Below are 17,884 nucleotides of genomic sequence, written 5' to 3' on the forward strand. Positions count from 1 at the left end.
CACAAAATTTAACAAGCTTCTAATATAAAGTGCAAGATAGTTTAATACGAGAAATCAATCTTGAAAGTGTTAATTCTCCACAAGTTTGTGACCTTTAAACACATTTTTAATTTCTGTTTTAGCAATTAACCCTGACCAAAGAAAAATTACAAAAGTGGCAATTGAAGACTCCTCACTTGGTAACCAGTAGCCTGTTCTTTCTCATGCTCTCCACTCCAGGTTTCTCCCTTTCAGGTTCCCCTTTCTTTCCAGTTTGCTTTTTGGACTTTTTATTCACTGCTTGACTGATAGTCTTGGCACAATGTTTTGGCAATAACTACAGAACATAAAGAAACCACAAATTAAATCTTTAAAACAGCGTAAGAAATAAACATGCCAAAGCTAACGCGATTGACACAATGAAGGTGGGGCTCCACATAAAGTGCATCTATTTTAATGATACTTTAAATAAAATGTAGTTGAATTCTGTTTCACTTGGAGAGAAATTTTCATTTCGTCAAATTAAATGTGAAAAACATTAAAGCAGGTTCTCTGTCGAACAAGTATGAAAAAGCTGCCAAGCATTTTCAAGTAGCAAAATATTAGATTTATTTTTCAAAGATATCATTCCTTTTACTCTCCTGACAAAAACTATCTATAAGTTCATGTTTTCCAAGTTAATTTTAAATACTATTTGAAGTGACAGTTTTCAGCATGTGTGGAAAAACAAAGCTTCCTTTAGCTGCTCTATTAATTCTTTGAAGCGATTATTCATTACAGATCATGGATGACAAATTTTACAGATCAATATTAACTGTGCAGCCTATACATTTTTGTCCCGTATAAGTGTTTTATCTAAGTCCACTGTCATTACTTTTTCCAGGATGGGAGCAGTGGGTAAAACAGCGAACACAAATGAGTTTTTTGCTCCTTAATCCTGCACGAGATGCACCGTACTACATACTTGAACAGTTTCTCCACATCAGCTAAGGGTAGTTTTAGCCAATAGAAGCTTAGGAGAACAAGGGTTATGTGAGGAAACCTAGAAAAGTGATTTTGTACTTTTTCCTACATAAAGTAAAAACCAATTATTTTAAATGAAATATAAAATGTATCTATATATCAAAAGAATTGGGTCGAAAGGACTGTAAAGTCTGTACTTTTCATCTTTTATTGGCTCCATGTTTAAAGTTTCTATTTTTATGCTTTTTCATTGTTATTTTATCGTTTATCTCGCCAACGGCAATATGCAATAACCCTGTCCCGCCCATATTTTATAAAAATCGCATTTTACAACAAATCACATTTCCTAAACGAGTCTGTTACAGCTGCTCGGATACGCATGTCAGAAACACAGAAAATAGGTGCAGGAGTAGGCCATTCGGCCCTTCGAGCCTGCACCACCATTCACTAAGATCATGGCTGATCATTCACCTCAATACTCCTTTCCTACTTTCTCTCCCTACCCCTTGATCCCTTTAGCCGTCAGGGCCACATCTAACTTCCTCTTGAATAGATCCTAATGAACTGGCATCAACAACTCTCTGTGGTAGAGAATTCCACAGGTTAACAACTCTGAGGGAAGAAGTTTCTCCTCATCTCAGTCCTAAATGGCTTACCCCTTATCCTTCGACTGTGACCTCTGGTTTTGGACTTCCCCAACATCGGGAACATTCTTCCTGCATCTAACCTGTCCAGTCCAGTCAGAATTGCATATGTTTCTATGAGATCCCCTCTCATTCTTCTAAACTCCAGTGAATACAGGTCCAGTCGATCCAGTATCGCCTCATATGTCAGTTCTGCCATCCCGGGAATTAGTCTGGTGAACCTTCACTGCACTCCCTCAATAGCAAGAACGTCCTTCCTCAGATTAGGAGACCAAAACTGAGCACAATATTCCAGGCGAGGCCTCATCAAGGCCCTGTCCAAGGATGACATTATATATCCTAAAAATAAAACTCCTCACATAATCTACACAATGTACATAAAGTATCAGATACTCATCCATAACCTTTTCCATCCCATCTTCCAGTTATTGTCCCTTCCCTTTCATCTACAGTCACATACATCCTGCCAGACCTCATCAATAGTCTTAGTGCCTTGCTGGTAGGCAGCACAAGACTTGCTCAGGTCCTGTCCGAACAACAGGACCTGAGCAAGTCCTATTTAAAAAAGACAAAAAGCAGGAAACTATAGACCAGTTAGCCTAACATCTGTAGTCGCGAAAATGTTGGAGTCCATTGTTAAAGAAGCAGTAGCAGAACATTTGGAAAAGCAAAATTCAATCAGGCAGAGTCAGCATGGATTTATGAAGGGGAAGTCATGTTTAACAAATTAGCTGGAATCCTTTGAGGATGTAACGAACAGGGTGGATAAAGGGGATCCAGTGAACGTGGTGTATTTGAACTTCCAGAAGGCATTTGACAAGGTGCCACATAAAAGGTTACTGCACAAGATAAAAGTTTACGGGGTTGGGGGTAATATATTAGCATGGATAGAGGATTGGATAACTAACAGAAAACAGAGAGTCGGGATAAATGGTTCATTCTCTGATTGGCAAGTGGGCTGCTGCAGGGATCAGTGCTGGGACCCCAACTATTTACAATCTATATAAACGACTTGGAAGAAGGGACTGTTTGCTGACAATACAAAGATTGGAGGAAAAGCAATGCATGAGGAGGACACAAAAAAATCTGCAAAAGGATAGGCAGGCTAAGTGAGTGGGCAAAAATTTGGCAGATGGAGTATAATGTTGGAAAGTGAGATCATGCACTTTGGCAGAAAAAGAAATCGAAGAACAAGTTATTATTTAAATGGAGAAAGATTGCAAAGTGCTGCAGTACAGCGGGACCTGAGGGTACTTGTGCATGAAACACAAAAGGATAGTATACAGGTACAGCAAGTGATCAGGAAGGCCAATAATATCTTGGCCTTTATTGCAAAGGGGATGGAGTATAAAAGCAGGGAAGTCTTGTTACCGCTAAATAAGGTATTTGTGAGGCCACACCTGGAATACTGCATGCAGTTTTGGTTTCCATATTTACGAAAGGATATACTTGCTTTGGAGGCAGTTCAGAGAGGTTCACTAGGTTGATTTCAGGGATGAGGGGGTTGACTTATGAGGAAAGGTTGAGTAGGTTGGGCCTCTACTCATTGGAATTCAAAAGAATGAGAGGTGATCTTATTGAAACGTACAAGATTGAGGGGGCTTGACAAGGTGGATGCAGAGAGAATATTTCCACTGATGTGGGAGATTAGAACGAGGGGGCATGATCTTAGAATAAGGGGCCGCCCATTTAAAACAGAGATGAGGAGAAATTTCTTCTCTGAGGGTTATTAATCTATGGAATTCGCTGCCTCAGAGAGCTGTGGAAGCTGGGATATTGAGTAAATTTGAGACAAAAATAGACAGTTTCTTAAACGATAAGGGGATAAGGGGTTATGGGGAGTGGGCGGGGAAGTGGAGCCGAGTCCATGATCAGGTCAGCCATGATCTTATTAAATGGCGGAGCAGGTTCGAGGGGGCCGTATGGCCTATTCCGGCTCAGATTGCTTATGTTCTATGTTCTTATGACACACCTCTCTCAGCACTGACTCCAACACAAAATTAATTAAAATGCTGAAAGCTGCTATTGAATCAATGGTTGGTGAAAATTTGACTATTAATGGAGCTAATCCTGCAAATGTCCAAAACTACATGCAAAAAATTTGCCAAAGGGATTGTTTATGTCAACTTGGCAACAATGTACAATATTTTTTTACTAAGCAATCATCTGTTCTGCTTTGTTACCGATTTATTTGTTTCTAGGTAACAAAATGAAAAAGAACTTGGGCATTTATGTAATTTAACATCTGCAGGACATCCCAAAGCACTTAGAAGCCAATGAATTATTTTAGAATTGCAGTCCCTGTTCAGGCTTAATGGTCCTTCACAATGTAGGCAAACACAGCAGCCAATTTGCACACAGCAACATTCCACAAACAGCAGTGAGATAAATCAAGTTTTTTTTAGTTCAAAGAATATTGGCCAATATACTGGGAGAACACTCCACTCTTCTCTGAAGAGTGGAAGTTGATACTTTCTATCCCTCCAAACAACCAAAAGGAACTCTGTTTAATGGCACATCCAAAAAACAGCATTTCTGACAAAACTACACCCTCTCAGCATTGCAAGGGAAATATCAGCTAGATTATGTGCTCAAATGGTAGTATGGGGCTTGAACCACGATCATAAAATAGTACAGCACAGAAGGAGGCCAGACGGCCCAGAGTCTGCGCTGACTCTTTCGAAGAGAAATCCAGTTAGCCCCCACTCTTTCCCCATATCCCTGCAATTTTTTTTTCCTTCAAGTATTTATCCAATTCCATTTTTAAGGCTATAATTGAATCTCGATCCACCACCCTATCAGGCAGTGCATTCCAAATTCAAACCACTTGTTGCATAAAAAGATCTTTCCTCATGATGGCTCTGGTTCTTTTGCCAATCACCTTAAATCTGTGCCTTCTCATTATCAACCCTTCAGTCATTAGAAACGGTTTCTCTTTATTTATTCCATCTAAACCCATGATTTTAAACACCTCTATCAAATCTCCTCTTTGCTTTCTCTGCTTTAAAGAGAACATCCCCAGCTTCTCCAGTCTATCCACGTAACTATAATCCTTCATTCCTGGAACCATTTTTGTAAATCTCTTCTATACCCTCTTCAAAGCCTTCACGTTCTTCCTTGAAATAGGAATTGGACCTGCTTTAGCCAAGTGGGACTTTTTACAAGCCCACTGTAATAATGTAGGTACAGTCTGGGTAAAACCCAGATCATATAGCAACCTACCAACAAGAGGATGCGGTAGCAGGTCTAAGTTAAGACTTGTGGTCAGGCGAAGTGTTCAATAACAGGAAGCTTAGGCTGCTTTAAGAACATAAGAATTAGGAACAGGAGTAGGCCATCTAGCCCCTCGAGCCTGCTCCGCCATTCAACAAGATCATGGCTGATCTGGCCGTGGACTCAGCTCCACTTACCCGCCCGCTCCCCAAAACCCTTAATTCCCTTAATTGGTTAAAATTCTATCTATCTGTGACTTGAATACACTCAATGAGATAGCCTCAACTGCTTCCTTGGGCAGAGAATTCCACAGATTCACAACCCTCTGGGAGAAGAAATTACTTCTCAACTCGGTTTTAAATTGGCTCCCCCGTATTTTGAGGCTGTGCCCCCTAGTTCTAGTCTCCCCGACCAGTGGAAACAACCTCTCTGCCTCTATCTTGTCTATCCCTTTCATTATTTTAAATGTTTCCATAAGATCACCCCTCATCCTTCTGAACTCCAACGAGTAAAGACCCAGTCTACTCAATCTATCATCATAAGGTAACCCCCTCATCTCCGGAATCAGCCGAGTGAATCGTCTCTGTACCCCCTCCAAGGCCAATATATCCTTTCTTAAGTAAGGTGACCAAAACTGCACGCAGTACTCCAGGTGCGGCCTCAGTAATACCCTATATAGAGGTTGCAGCAGGACCTCCCTGCTTTTGTACTCCATCCCTCTCGCAATGAAGGCCAACATTCCATTCGCCTTCCTGATTGCCTGCTGCACCTGCAAACTAACTTTTTGGGATTCATCCACAAGGACCCCCAGGACCCTCTGCACCGCAGCATGTTGTAATTTCTCCCCATTCAAATAATATTACCTTTTACTGTTTTTTTTTTCCAAGGTGGATGACCTGACATTTTTCGACATTGTATTCCATCTGCCAAACCTTAGCCCATTTGCTTAACCTATCTAAATGTCTTTGCAGCCTCTGTGTCCGCTACACAACCTGCTTTCCCACTAATCTTTGTGTCATCTGCAAATTTTGTTACACTACACTCTGTCCCCTCTTCCAGGTCATCTATGTATATTGTAAACAGTTGTGGTCCCAGCACCGATCCCTGTGGCACACCACTAACCACCGATTTCCAACCCGAAAAGGACCCATTTATCCCGACTCTCTGCTTTCTGTAAACCAGCCAATTCTCGATCCATGCTAATACATTTCCTCTGACTCCGCGTACCTTTATCTTCTGCAGCAACCTTTTCTGTGGCACCTTATCGAATGCCTTTTGGAAATCCAAATACACCACATCCATCGGTACACCTCTATTCACCATGCTCGTTATATCCTCAAAGAATTCCAGTAAATTAGTTAAACATGATTTCCTCTTCATGAATCCATGTTGCGTCTGCTTAATTGCACTATTCCTATCTAGATGTCCCGCTATTTCTTCCTTAATGATAGCTTCAAGCATTTTCCCCACTACAGATGTTAAACTAACTGGCCTATAGTTACCTGCCTTTTGTCTGCCCCCTTGCTTCTTAACAGAAAATGTAAAGTCCCTAATTTGACCAATGACACTATCTTTGACCGAAAAAGGTCCTGTAGATGGACAATGAATGTACACGCCTACTTGCTTTCTGTATAACTGCTAAGCATCTTCGAAATCGGATTTGAGAGCTCAGTGAATTGCTGATAAAGAGAGATATCCGTATCTTCCTTGCAAGTAAATAAACGACTAACTTTTCAGACTTCTTGTGGTGTAATTATTATACCACATCATTCCTAAAGTGTGCTGCCCAGAATTGGACACAATACTCCAGCTAGGGCAACTAGTGTTTTATATAGCTTCAGCATAACTTCCTGGCTTTTGTACTCTATGCCTCTATTTATAAAGGATCCCAATTGCTTTATTAACTGCTTTGTTAACCTGTCTTGCCATCTTCAAAGCTTTGTGCACATACACACCCAGATCTTTCTCTTCTTGAACCCCCTTTAAAATTATACCATTTAGCATATATTCTCTCTCCTCATTCTTCCTACCAAAATGAATCCACACATTTTTCTTCGTTGAATTTCATCTGCCATGTGTCTGTCCATTCCACCAGCCTGTTATGTCCTATATAAGTCTATCGCTATCTTCCTCACTGTTTACTGCACTTACAAGCTCTGTGTCATCTGCACATTTCAAAATTGTGTCCTGTACCCCAAGTCCAAGTCGTTAAAAAAAAAAAGAGCATTGAACCAACAATCTTGGGAGTCAAACAAAAGTACTATCAAAGAGTCAAACCAAAGTCATAAAAATAGTTTTAAAAAAAACTATTTTCATGACTTTAGTTCGGCTCATTCCTAGTAGTTTTGTTTGAGTCACAATGTTGTGGGTTCAACGGCCACTTTTTTTTTTGATGGAAAGACAGTGCATTTGTAAGATATCGTAGCTACCACACTCTGATATACCCAAACAGGTAGGCATCATGTATCTTGAGGTTTATCAATTCTTAACTTCCTTTCAAACATGGGCTGCCAAAGATGAGAACTGTCATCTCAAACTGTCCAGATACAATGAAATTGAGTCTAGAAAGTAGTCCTCCTAAATAGATTAGTCCAAGGACAGACTGGCTATCGTGTATTTAGTAGAAGAACCTGCTGTTTGAAAGTACAGATGTGGAAGCAGAGTTTTCAGAACATATCCAAACGTTGTCTGGTTACGGGTATATTCAAAAAAATAAGATTAGGAGCGGGAGTAGGCCATATGACTCCTTGAGCCTGCTCCACCATTCAATAAGATAATGGCTGATTTTCAACCTCAACTCCACTTTCCCCACCCGATCTCCATATCCCTTGATTCCCCTAAAGTCCAAAAATCTATCTAGCTTAGCCGTGAATATACTCAACGATTCAGCATCCATAGCCCTTTGGTGTAGAGAATTCCAAAGATTCACAACCCTCTGAGTGATGGAATTCCTCATCTCAGTCTTCCTACATTAAAAGTGACTACATTTCAAAAGTACTTCATTGGCTGTAAAGTGCTTTGAAACATCCAGTGATCGTGAAAGGCACTATATAAAACCAAGTCTTTCTTTTAAATGGCCAACCCTTTATCCTGAGACTATGCCTTCTATTTGTAGCCTCTCCAGCAAGGGGAAATAACCTCTCAATGACCTGCTGAATATTTCCAGCATTTTCTGGGGGGGGGGGGGGTTTCTCCCAGTATCTACCCTGTCAATCCCCTTTAGAATCTTGAATGTTTCAATGAGATCACCTCTCATTCTTCTAAACTCCAAAGAGTACAGGCCCAATATACTCAATCTATGTAGCCCTTTCAATTCCAAGGGGCACAAACTTAAGCCTATCTGGTTTAGCCATCCATCACCAGATTTGACTGTGTTATTGGGCCTCACTTTCTTCTTCCAAAACCACCCACTACTCCAGGGTCATATTGGAAAGCAAAGTTACTTCCTGTTTACTTTTCTCTACTACCATCTCTTAAAACCTCTCTCCCCAAAAATGTAGGAAGCTCATGGACATCTTTTTTCACCATGACTGACTGAACCCATTCGTTCAGCTGCCTCTGCTGCTTGCCTACCTCTTGTCAGCCAAAGCATACTGCCACCCAGCACAGACCCTCATGTGTATCTTGCTCTGGTTTCTCTCCCATCTCCCCACATGCCCTTTCTAAGCTGATCTTGCCCATGGGAGCCCCGTCCTGCTCCCATTCTCACTAATATGACGACCAATGTTGTGGCTGCGCCAGTCTCGGCCAGTTCCACACAGGCCGGGACTGGCTTTTTCAATGTTAACTGTGAATGGGCCATGCGCTGCGCACCCAAGAAAAATTAGAAGTGGGGGGGAACATAGGCGACAACCCAACTTCTTTTCTTGGCCCAGTGCTAGTTAACATTGTGAGTGGTTCCCTCTCCTCAGGTACTACTCCCCTTCCTTTCAAAACTGCCATCACAATCCCCCCTCAACCATTCTTTCTATGCAAACTAACCCCCCCCCCCCCCCAACACCTTTTCCTTTTCAAAGCCATGTTGTCGTTTCCCAAATCCGTGCCCAGCTTTTCTGCAATTCCCTGTTTAGATTTTTCTCAATCAGGTTTCCAGCCCAGCCACTGCACCAAAGTGAGTCTGAGCAAAGTCTGAAATAACATCCACTCTGCCTCTCCCGTGGTTCTTTCCACTTCCTCATCCTCCCTACAACTGTTGACATGGTCAATCACCCCATCATCCTCCAGTGCCTCTCCTGTGCTGTTGAGCTCAGTGGGATTGCCGTTCCTTGGTTCCAACTCTATCTATCCGATCACAGCCTGAGCATCTCGAACAGTGTCCCGCCGGCACACTGCTATTTCTAGAGTTCTATCCTTGGCCCCCTCCTCTTCTGCATCTATCTGCTGCGCCTTGGTGACATTATCTACAGACGGAGGGCTGGATTTTCCGGTCCTTTGCATTCTGGGTTTCGCCCCCAAACGGCGTGAAAGAAGGCCTTCTGCGCCCAGTCATGACCCTCCAGTCCGTTTTTGCGGCGGCGCTCAACAGCACCGCCGGGAAGAGCTGCGACGAGTGTGCAATGCTTCTCGTAACACCGGCAGTACTTTTGCACGATCATTCGCCCAGAAGTATGCCCGCAATGACTGCCTGGGAAATCAGTGTGGTCCAGCCGTGCCTGCAACGGTGAGGAAGGTAAAGTACTCCGAAGTGCAAATGTTTGTTCTTTTAATTTTTTTAGTGATGTATTGCGTGGGCTATGTTTGTGTGTTTTGGCTCTGGCCCCCCCGTCCCAGGCCTCTCTTGGAGCACACAGAGCCCTGCAGTTTAGTTCGCGAGTTTCCCATTTGTGCGCCACGGAAAGTGTGCACGCCTCCCTTCGTACTGTGCCCAGATGCCGAAACTTTCTCACCAAAGCACAGACTATTCCCGTCCGGTAACTTTCCTGCCCCAAAAACAAAAAAGCCTAAAATCCAGCCCATAAGGTCAGCTTTCACATGTACGCTGATGATATCTCACCACCTCGCTCAAACCCTCTACTTCTTCTGTGTTATCAAACTGTTAGGGGGTCATCCAGTCTTACATGATCCATAATTTCCTCTATTTAATCGTAATCTCATTACAAATTCCATCCCCCACCCCAGCCACCATCGCGGACTGAACCAGACTGTTCTCAAACTCAAGACTCATTCGACCCCAAACATCCACTCATTGGAAACTCTGCTTTCTTGCATCCTGCATCATGTCCTGATCACTCATCATCCCCGTCCTTGCTGACCTTCATTAGGTCCCGGTCTCCTAACACCCGCAAATTTAAAATCATCCTTGGGTTTCAATTCCTCGCCCCTTTCTGCGTTTATAGCCTCCTCTGCCAGATAGTAAAAAGTCTTTGGGGGGGGGGCAGGCACTAACTTACTGACTCCGAGCTCATGTGCATCTCCTCCCCTCCCTGTCAGTCACACCGTTGGTAGCAATACAGACAGCCACTTAGGCCTCACACTCTGAAATTCCCTTCCTCCCTTGCCAGCTGCTTCTGCTCCTTCAAGTCCATCTTCAAAACCCATTTCTTTGACCAAGCTTTTAGATGGCCCATCTTGTGTATCCTTGTTTGGCTTGTATCTCCATTATTTGTGAACTATTTGGGATCTTTTTAATGTTAAAGGCACTATATAAATGCAAGTTGTTGTTCAGTACATGCTTTATAAAAACACAGGAAGATACTTGAGTAACTGTACTATGATGTATAAAGTTATGGAAAATGCTAGCATGCATTTAGGGTGTAGGTGATTTTGGTTCACTAAAATAGTTTGGTTTCATGGAGTGCCAAAGCAATTCAAAATTGACAAGAACTTAATTTATTTTTTTCCCCAGAGTAGTACCAGGCTATATATTTGGATTCAAAATAATCAAATAGGAATTGTACTACTTGTGATACATTCAACCAATTTCAAGTTACATGAAGCCAAAATCATCCATTTCTCCTCCTCCAAGATCATCTTAATATTAGAATAATTACTTTGCGAAACAAAGGGTTAAGACCTCCATTAATAAGCCTTTAAAAAAAAAACAACAGTGGTGTTACATTTACATAATACATGACAGGTTATCATGCAATGCTCTGAAAGGTGTATGGGAATTTTTTAATCCAGTTTTTGCAATCTCCTTCTCTCCAAACTCACAAAATATAGAAGCTGAAATCTTACCTGATCACTAAGAGTGCACTGCTCTGTACATATGTCTGTGATGAGATTACGGGCTTGCTTAGCCATTTCGTCAAGGAACATGTTGCACAGTGAGAGACTGCGGTCTCCAATGTGATGCCTCTGTAACAGTTCAGAATTGACAAAACTAAGTGTACAATGGAATCTAAACAGATGTACTGCAAGATTATCCCCACAAATCTTCATCTAACGGGAATCAATGACGCCATTTAAAATATACAACCTACCTGTTAGCAACTTTATTATTTAAATGATAGGATTCATCCACACACCTAAAAAGCCTAATTTGATTAGCTCTGGGGAAACCAGCTGCTTAGCACACACAATGCCATAACTCCTGCATCAGATTTGGATCAAGGAACTGTACTACTGCAGTTCTTTGAGACACTAATTTGAACTGAAACTTCATCCTCAACACCCAGGCTGTCTTGTTACCAACAGCCACAGAAGAGGCCATTGCAGAAGACACTAACTACAGTGCATTACCCTGGTGACTACTGGTCTAGAGGGAGAAAGATGTCCTTTAAACTACTGTGAAACAATGCCCCCAAAACATTAGATTTTCCAAGGGTTATAGCTGAGAAACTTCTCATTATTGACCAAGAAGTCAAACCCCTGAACTTGAGTATCAGCTGTACGGCTGCGGCAGTGGATTCCAGACAAGAGATTCAAGAAGCCAATTATCCGGATATGGTGAAGCATGGAAATATTTAATTGTGAGATGCACTCTGATCACAGAAAAGCATTTTTGTAAACAGCCTGGGTGTTGAGGATGAACAGCAGTACCTGGGAATATTGCTCTACCCCAATCTTAACTTCCTTCCCCACATGCAATGTGTCACTAAGAATACTTCCTTTCACCCAGTCTCACCCATAACCCCTCCTCCCCACCCTAACCTTAATACATGTTTTGCTCAGCTTGTAGCTGAACTGCCAGTGCTGCATTCCCACATCTACCATTCATAAGCTACAAATCATCCAGAATTCTGCGGTTTGTATCCTCATCAGTACGATGTCACATATTCACATCACCCGTCCTCATAAAGCTCCACTGGCTTCCCATGTTGGAGTACTGACAAACCTGTTCAGTTGCACCTCATGTAAATATGTTAAATATATTCACTGAGTATATTTAAAGGTGGTGTTACAGATTTTTGAACGATAAGGGAGTGAAGGTTATGGGGAGCAGACAGGGAAGTGGAGCCGAGACCAAGATCAGATCAGCCATGATCTTATTGAATGGCGGAGCAGGCTCAAGGGGCCAAATGGCCTACTCCTGCTCCTACTTCTTATGTAAGCAATTTGTCTATCTAAGCAGACAATGCAGCTATCCTGATATAATCTCCTAAGTTATCTGATCAGATTATTTTGAAAAGTTGAGAATTGAGCTCATAAAATGAAAAGGATATTTCTCTGATAGTATCCAAGACACACGCAAATAGTAAAATCTCCCCACTTCATCACAAATTTGGGCAAGCGGCCTTCAACCTGAGGCTCTAGCGAATTATTGCCGCAAGGCCGTGACAGATTCAGAATGGCAGCAAAAGCCTCTTGGTATGGATGCAGATTTGTTCCAGAGTACAGGGCTCAGAACCTTGACCCACAATGCAACTGCTATTGCCATACTGAACTTGGTCATGGGCCCGTTGGCTGAATGAGGGGTGCTCATGAAGTACCTGCTTTTTACTGTCATTTCTTAAACTGCTCCGAAGTTGGTGCTTTTTCAAATCTTCCAGGAATTCCTCTACTAGCCTATCAAAAATATATTTTCCATCAAGTGACAGTTGCAGCAGTTATTGTTGTAACTCCTACTAGATTACCCTACCCAGGGAGGACATTGGGAGTGACAAGTTGTAGACACACCATTCTGTAAAGCATTACTAAAAGTCATGGATGTCACCCAACACCAAAGCATGAACCGCTGCTGCTGAACACCCCAGCCTGCATTTGATCTTTATTAAGGGACACTGGTTGAGTACAAAAGAGACTGCTATTTTTTGGCAATTGTTTCTAATTGTGTGGCTCTTTGGCAAACAAACCTGCCATTGGGCTCAGTGGAATTGGTTGGACTGTTGACAGTTGATTTATCAACTAACAGCATCCATATATTTCGAACAACTGTCAGGGTTTTCCCAACTACTAACATTGTGTGTGATGGCTTCCCATGCTGATAAACAACAAACAACAGGAAACGTAATAGAATATATAAAAAGCCTGACAAGGAAGATTAGTTTAAAAATATTTTTTAAACATATGGTCAAAATGTTTTGAAGTTCAGTATAGAATGCGAGGCAGGGGTCATTCTCTGCAGATTGTTTTCAGTTAACCATTCCCATGATTAGTTTGCTTAAATCATTAATTTCTAATGATCATGGCTTTTGTGGTTCATTCAATTACTTCCTCAGAGGGACATTCATTTTTGATTTTCCTCTATATTTAGACTATTACTTTGGATGCATGATGTGAAAGATGCCGGTGCCAAGTGGGATTGACGTGGCCTCAGTGACAGCTCCCTGGGAGTGACCTGAATTTAAATAAGTCCCCATGAAGTAAACTTCAGACTACAAACCAATAGTTCTCTCTTTGAAGGTGTCTGTATGTCTTGCTTGAAATGCTAATTGGCATCAGCACACACGTATATGTGCATACTGTTGACATACGTCAGAAGTTTGGTGCTGGCGGTTCCCCACCATCAAAACTGGTACGTCCTATACAATAACTGATGCTGGTAGCTCCTCAACATAACAGGTCATGGGGTTAACAGAACACAGCAATACGAGACCAGTGAGACATTGCCTACCCACATCATGATAGTGGCAGTTGTGTGTTTGTTTCAAGCATGTGCTTTCCTCATAACCAGTCAAGCTATGTTTTACTCCTGTGTTGCATTAAGAATGCTTAAATTAAGAAACAAAATTGTGTTACATTCCAAATATAGCAAATATTTCATCAAGCAACTGATGCAAGAAGCATGTGAAAAAAAATATAAGGCGGCAAAATATTATCTGAATGGTGAGATTAGGAAAAGGGGAGGTGCAACAAGACCTGGGTATCATGGTACATCAGTCATTGAAAGGTGGCATGCAGGTACAGCAGGCAGTGAAGGCGGCAAATGGTATGTTGGCCTTCATAGCAAGGGGATTTGAGTATAGGAGCAGGGAAGTCTTACTGCAGTTGTACAGGGCCTTAGTGAGGCCTCATCTGGAATATTGTGTTCAGTTTTGGTCTCCTAATCTGAGGAAGGTCATTCTTGCTATTGAGGGAGTGCAGCAAAGGTTCACCAGACTGATTCCCGGGTTGGCAGGCCTGACATACGAGGAGAGACTGGATTGACTGGGCCTGTATTCACTGGAGTTTAGAAGGATGAGAGGGGATCTCATAGAAACATATAAAATTCTGACGGGACTGGAAGTCCAGAACCGGGGACATAGTCTAAGGATAAGGAGTAAGCCATTTAGGACTGAGATGAGGAGAAACTTCTTCACTCAGAGTTGTTAACACGTGTAATTCCCTACCGCAGAGTTGTTGATGCCAGTTCATTGGATATATTCAAGACGGAGTTAGATATGGCCCTTATGGCTAAAGGGATCAAGGGGTACAGAGAGAAAGCAGGAAAGGGGTACTGAGGTGAATGATCAGCCATGATCTTATTGAATGGTGGTGCAGGCTCAAAGGGCCTACTCCTGCACCTATTTTCTATGTTTCTACGTATAAGGATATAGGAACAGGGCAGAGATATTGGTTTAGGACTACACCTTGAATGGAGGGTAAACACCAATAGGGACCAAACGGCCCATTTCTGTGCTGTAATTTCTATGTAATTTTATGCAATGTCTTATTTTTTCTATGTGGAAAGTGTAGGAGAGAACAATGTGGAATCTTAGCTCTGGCAACATTATCACAGTTCAATGGGCTCAAATATTCAGAGGGCCACAAATGAAAGTGAAAGGTACCACAAGTGGCCCCTGATCTATTTATAGCTACATGATCCTTTCCTTAATTTTGTTAGAAAAACTTGATATTTTGAAATGCATGCAACTGAGACTAAATAAAACAAGAACAACCTTACCTCTTCAGGACACAATTCATGAGTGCAGCTCATGAAATGTGTGCAAACCAGTGGGAAAGCAATTGAATACCGTGATTGTGAGGGCAGCTCCAAGCATTGGTGAAACATCTTCTCAAAAGGACGACTGTAAAAGCTTAAGAGCATTAAACATCACTTCAATATATTTACAAACAGTAAATACAGTTCCACATGACCAATTATTTCTCAATACAAAAATCTACTTCAACCCTTTCAAATATGAAATTTCAAGTATTTTCCAATATTGTGCAGCATTTTGTTTAAAATATCAAGAGGAAGGGGTGTCTGCAATCAAGCTTTTGGTGCCAACATTTTTATTAGAAATATAAAATATGCTGCATTTATACAAATCTTTCAAACTTCTAATACTAAGCTAATGTGTTATTTTTTTCTTGCACTAGGAATGGAAAATTGGATAGGTCACTGATGTGGATGGAAAGGAAAAAAATTAAGTAGTAAGAGCAATAGGGTGGACTCTGGTATCTGTTATCCACAGGCTAATCCTAAGATACACCTCTGGTATTTTGCATGTCATCACAGATTAGTATGATTCACATATGAGCAAGTCTTTACTGTATCAATTTGCTTTTGTACCTTAATGGCCCAGAAATCCCCGTTGGCTGCTTCCCGCGGGCGATCGGGTAAAAAACTTGAAAAAGAAGCGCACTTACCTGAAGCTGCTGCGCCCATGAGAGTTCCCGGTCGAGGCCTCCACTGACTGCGCGTCGCAGCGCGTGCACGTCAGGACATGCACAGGGCTGGGACTGCAGTCACATGACTCTCGGCAGCCAATCAGGTAAAGTATGTTCTCATTCATAATAATGGGAACTCCGCAAGTTGGAATTGCCAATATGAACCACCACCCCTCCCAAACAAACATTAATAAAAAATAGAAAAAATACACTACATTAATTTAAATCAAAGTTATTTATGTATTAAAATATTTGATTATTTTAAAGTTTTTAAAATTATGCTTTAAAATAAATTTAACGCAGTGCACAGGGTTTTTATAAATAATTTTTTTTTCAATTTTATTTTTTATGTTTTAAGTGTGTTTTAAAACTATTACGCCTGTAAAAGTAAACTATGCTCCAGCTTGACAGATCGGAAAAGCCGGTTTTCAGCGCATGCGCATTGTGCGCTGAATACCGACTTTTGCAATGCCTTCCAGGTTCCGTACAGACTCAGTACGGACCCTGGAGGCCAGAATTTCTGCCGCATAGGATTCAAGGTAAGCTTTTTTGTATCATTCCTTGATGCAAATAAGAGAACAAGACGGCTGAGGAAGTGGATGAGCACACCGTACTTTCACCTTTGGGCTTCGAGTTTGAAATCAGCTCAGACCCAATTGGATGCATGTCTCCTTTCTGCTAGTTATGAAGGCCCTATCTCAGTTCCAAGTGGCTGCAGTCTCTCAGCACAAAACTGTCATCATTTGGTACTAAACGGCAACTGGAATGAATGATATGGGAAATGAAAATGTCACCTGCTGCAGTAGAGTGTGCTTGAAATGGAAACTGTTCCAACCCCCTTCCCAGCAATAGCTGAGATGAAAACAGAAATTAAAATAAAATGGATGGATGATAGCATTACATAAGCAGCAACAGACTGAGGGGTTCAGGTAAAGTCATGACCCAGAAATACAAAGCTTGGTTCATTGCCACCTAAACCGAAGTATATTACACTTTTCAACGCACACATAATTAATCTATTCCCCACATCCGCCCTCCAATTTCCAAGTTTTTGTTTGAGTGTTGGCATTGACTTGGAAAGAATTTAGGGCTCCATTTTGGCCACCATTCTGAGCTGTTCTTTTGGCATATGCAGCTTTTTTTTTTGGAGCAGACAATAATCTAAGTTTGGCCAAAGTTTCTGCGCTGTTCTAAAGTAGGTATGTCCGAATTTTACATCACTGGGGGGGAACCTTCCGGGTGCACCACTTCTGGCCATTTAAGCGAGTTTGGTCAAGTACGATTTTTTTCTAAAATGGCGTACTGCACGCTTGTGAAAAACCTTCCCAACACTTAAGAAAATCGGCAGTGAGAAGAGAAAATTGCCGGAGGGAAGACGCCATTGTTCAGCGGAGCGGAAGACAGGGCAGGTAGGTGGGGGGAGATGGGTCATTTCGGCCTGGGATAGATGCGGGCTGGCCCACTGCCGGCCCGGGCCGGAAGGACCCCGCACCGCCCACTGCCGGCCCGGAAGGACCCCGCACCGCCCACTGCCGGCCCGGAAGGACCCCGCACCGCCCACTGCCGGCCCGGAAGGACCCCGCACCGCCCACTGCCGGCCCGGAAGGACCCCGCACCGCCCACTGCCGGCCCGGAAGGACCCCGCACCGCCCACTGCCGGCCCGGAAGGACCCCGCACCGCCCACTGCCGGCCCGGAAGGACCCCGCACCGCCCACTGCCGGCCCGGAAGGACCCCGCACCGCCCACTGCCGGCCCGGAAGGACCCCGCACCGCCCACTGCCGGCCCGGAAGGACCCCGCACCGCCCACTGCCGGCCCGGAAGGACCCCGCACCGCCCACTGCCGGCCCGGAAGGACCCCGCACCGCCCACTGCCGGCCCGGAAGGACCCCGCACCGCCCACTGCCGGCCCGGAAGGACCCCGCACCGCCCACTGCCGGCCCGGAAGGACCCCGCACCGCCCACTGCCGGCCCGGGCTGGGAGGACCCCGCACCGCCCACTGCCGGCCCGGGCTGGGAGGACTCCGCACCGCCGACTACCGGCCCGGGCCGGGAGGACCCCGCACCGTCCGCTGCGATCCCGGGCCGGGAGGACTCCGCACCGCCCGCTGC

The 17,884-nt window shown here is 43.2% G+C and overlaps 1 protein-coding gene across 2 annotated transcripts in view; it reads right to left on the reverse strand.

The window, feature by feature from the left end:
* Positions 1-17,884, reverse strand: part of nckap1 (NCK-associated protein 1) — a 297,326-nt gene that overhangs the window by 123,758 nt on the left and 155,684 nt on the right. For both annotated transcript variants that reach the window (XM_070875820.1, XM_070875819.1), the window contains exons 17-19: positions 15,064-15,196; positions 10,977-11,096; positions 177-316 (exon numbers count right to left, since the gene is read on the reverse strand). In XM_070875820.1, the coding sequence (XP_070731921.1) occupies positions 177-316; positions 10,977-11,096; positions 15,064-15,196 (393 nt within the window). The remainder of the gene's footprint in view (positions 1-176; positions 317-10,976; positions 11,097-15,063; positions 15,197-17,884) is intronic.

This window comes from Pristiophorus japonicus, chromosome 3 (assembly GCF_044704955.1).
Source record: "Pristiophorus japonicus isolate sPriJap1 chromosome 3, sPriJap1.hap1, whole genome shotgun sequence".
Taxonomy (NCBI): domain Eukaryota; kingdom Metazoa; phylum Chordata; class Chondrichthyes; family Pristiophoridae; genus Pristiophorus; species Pristiophorus japonicus.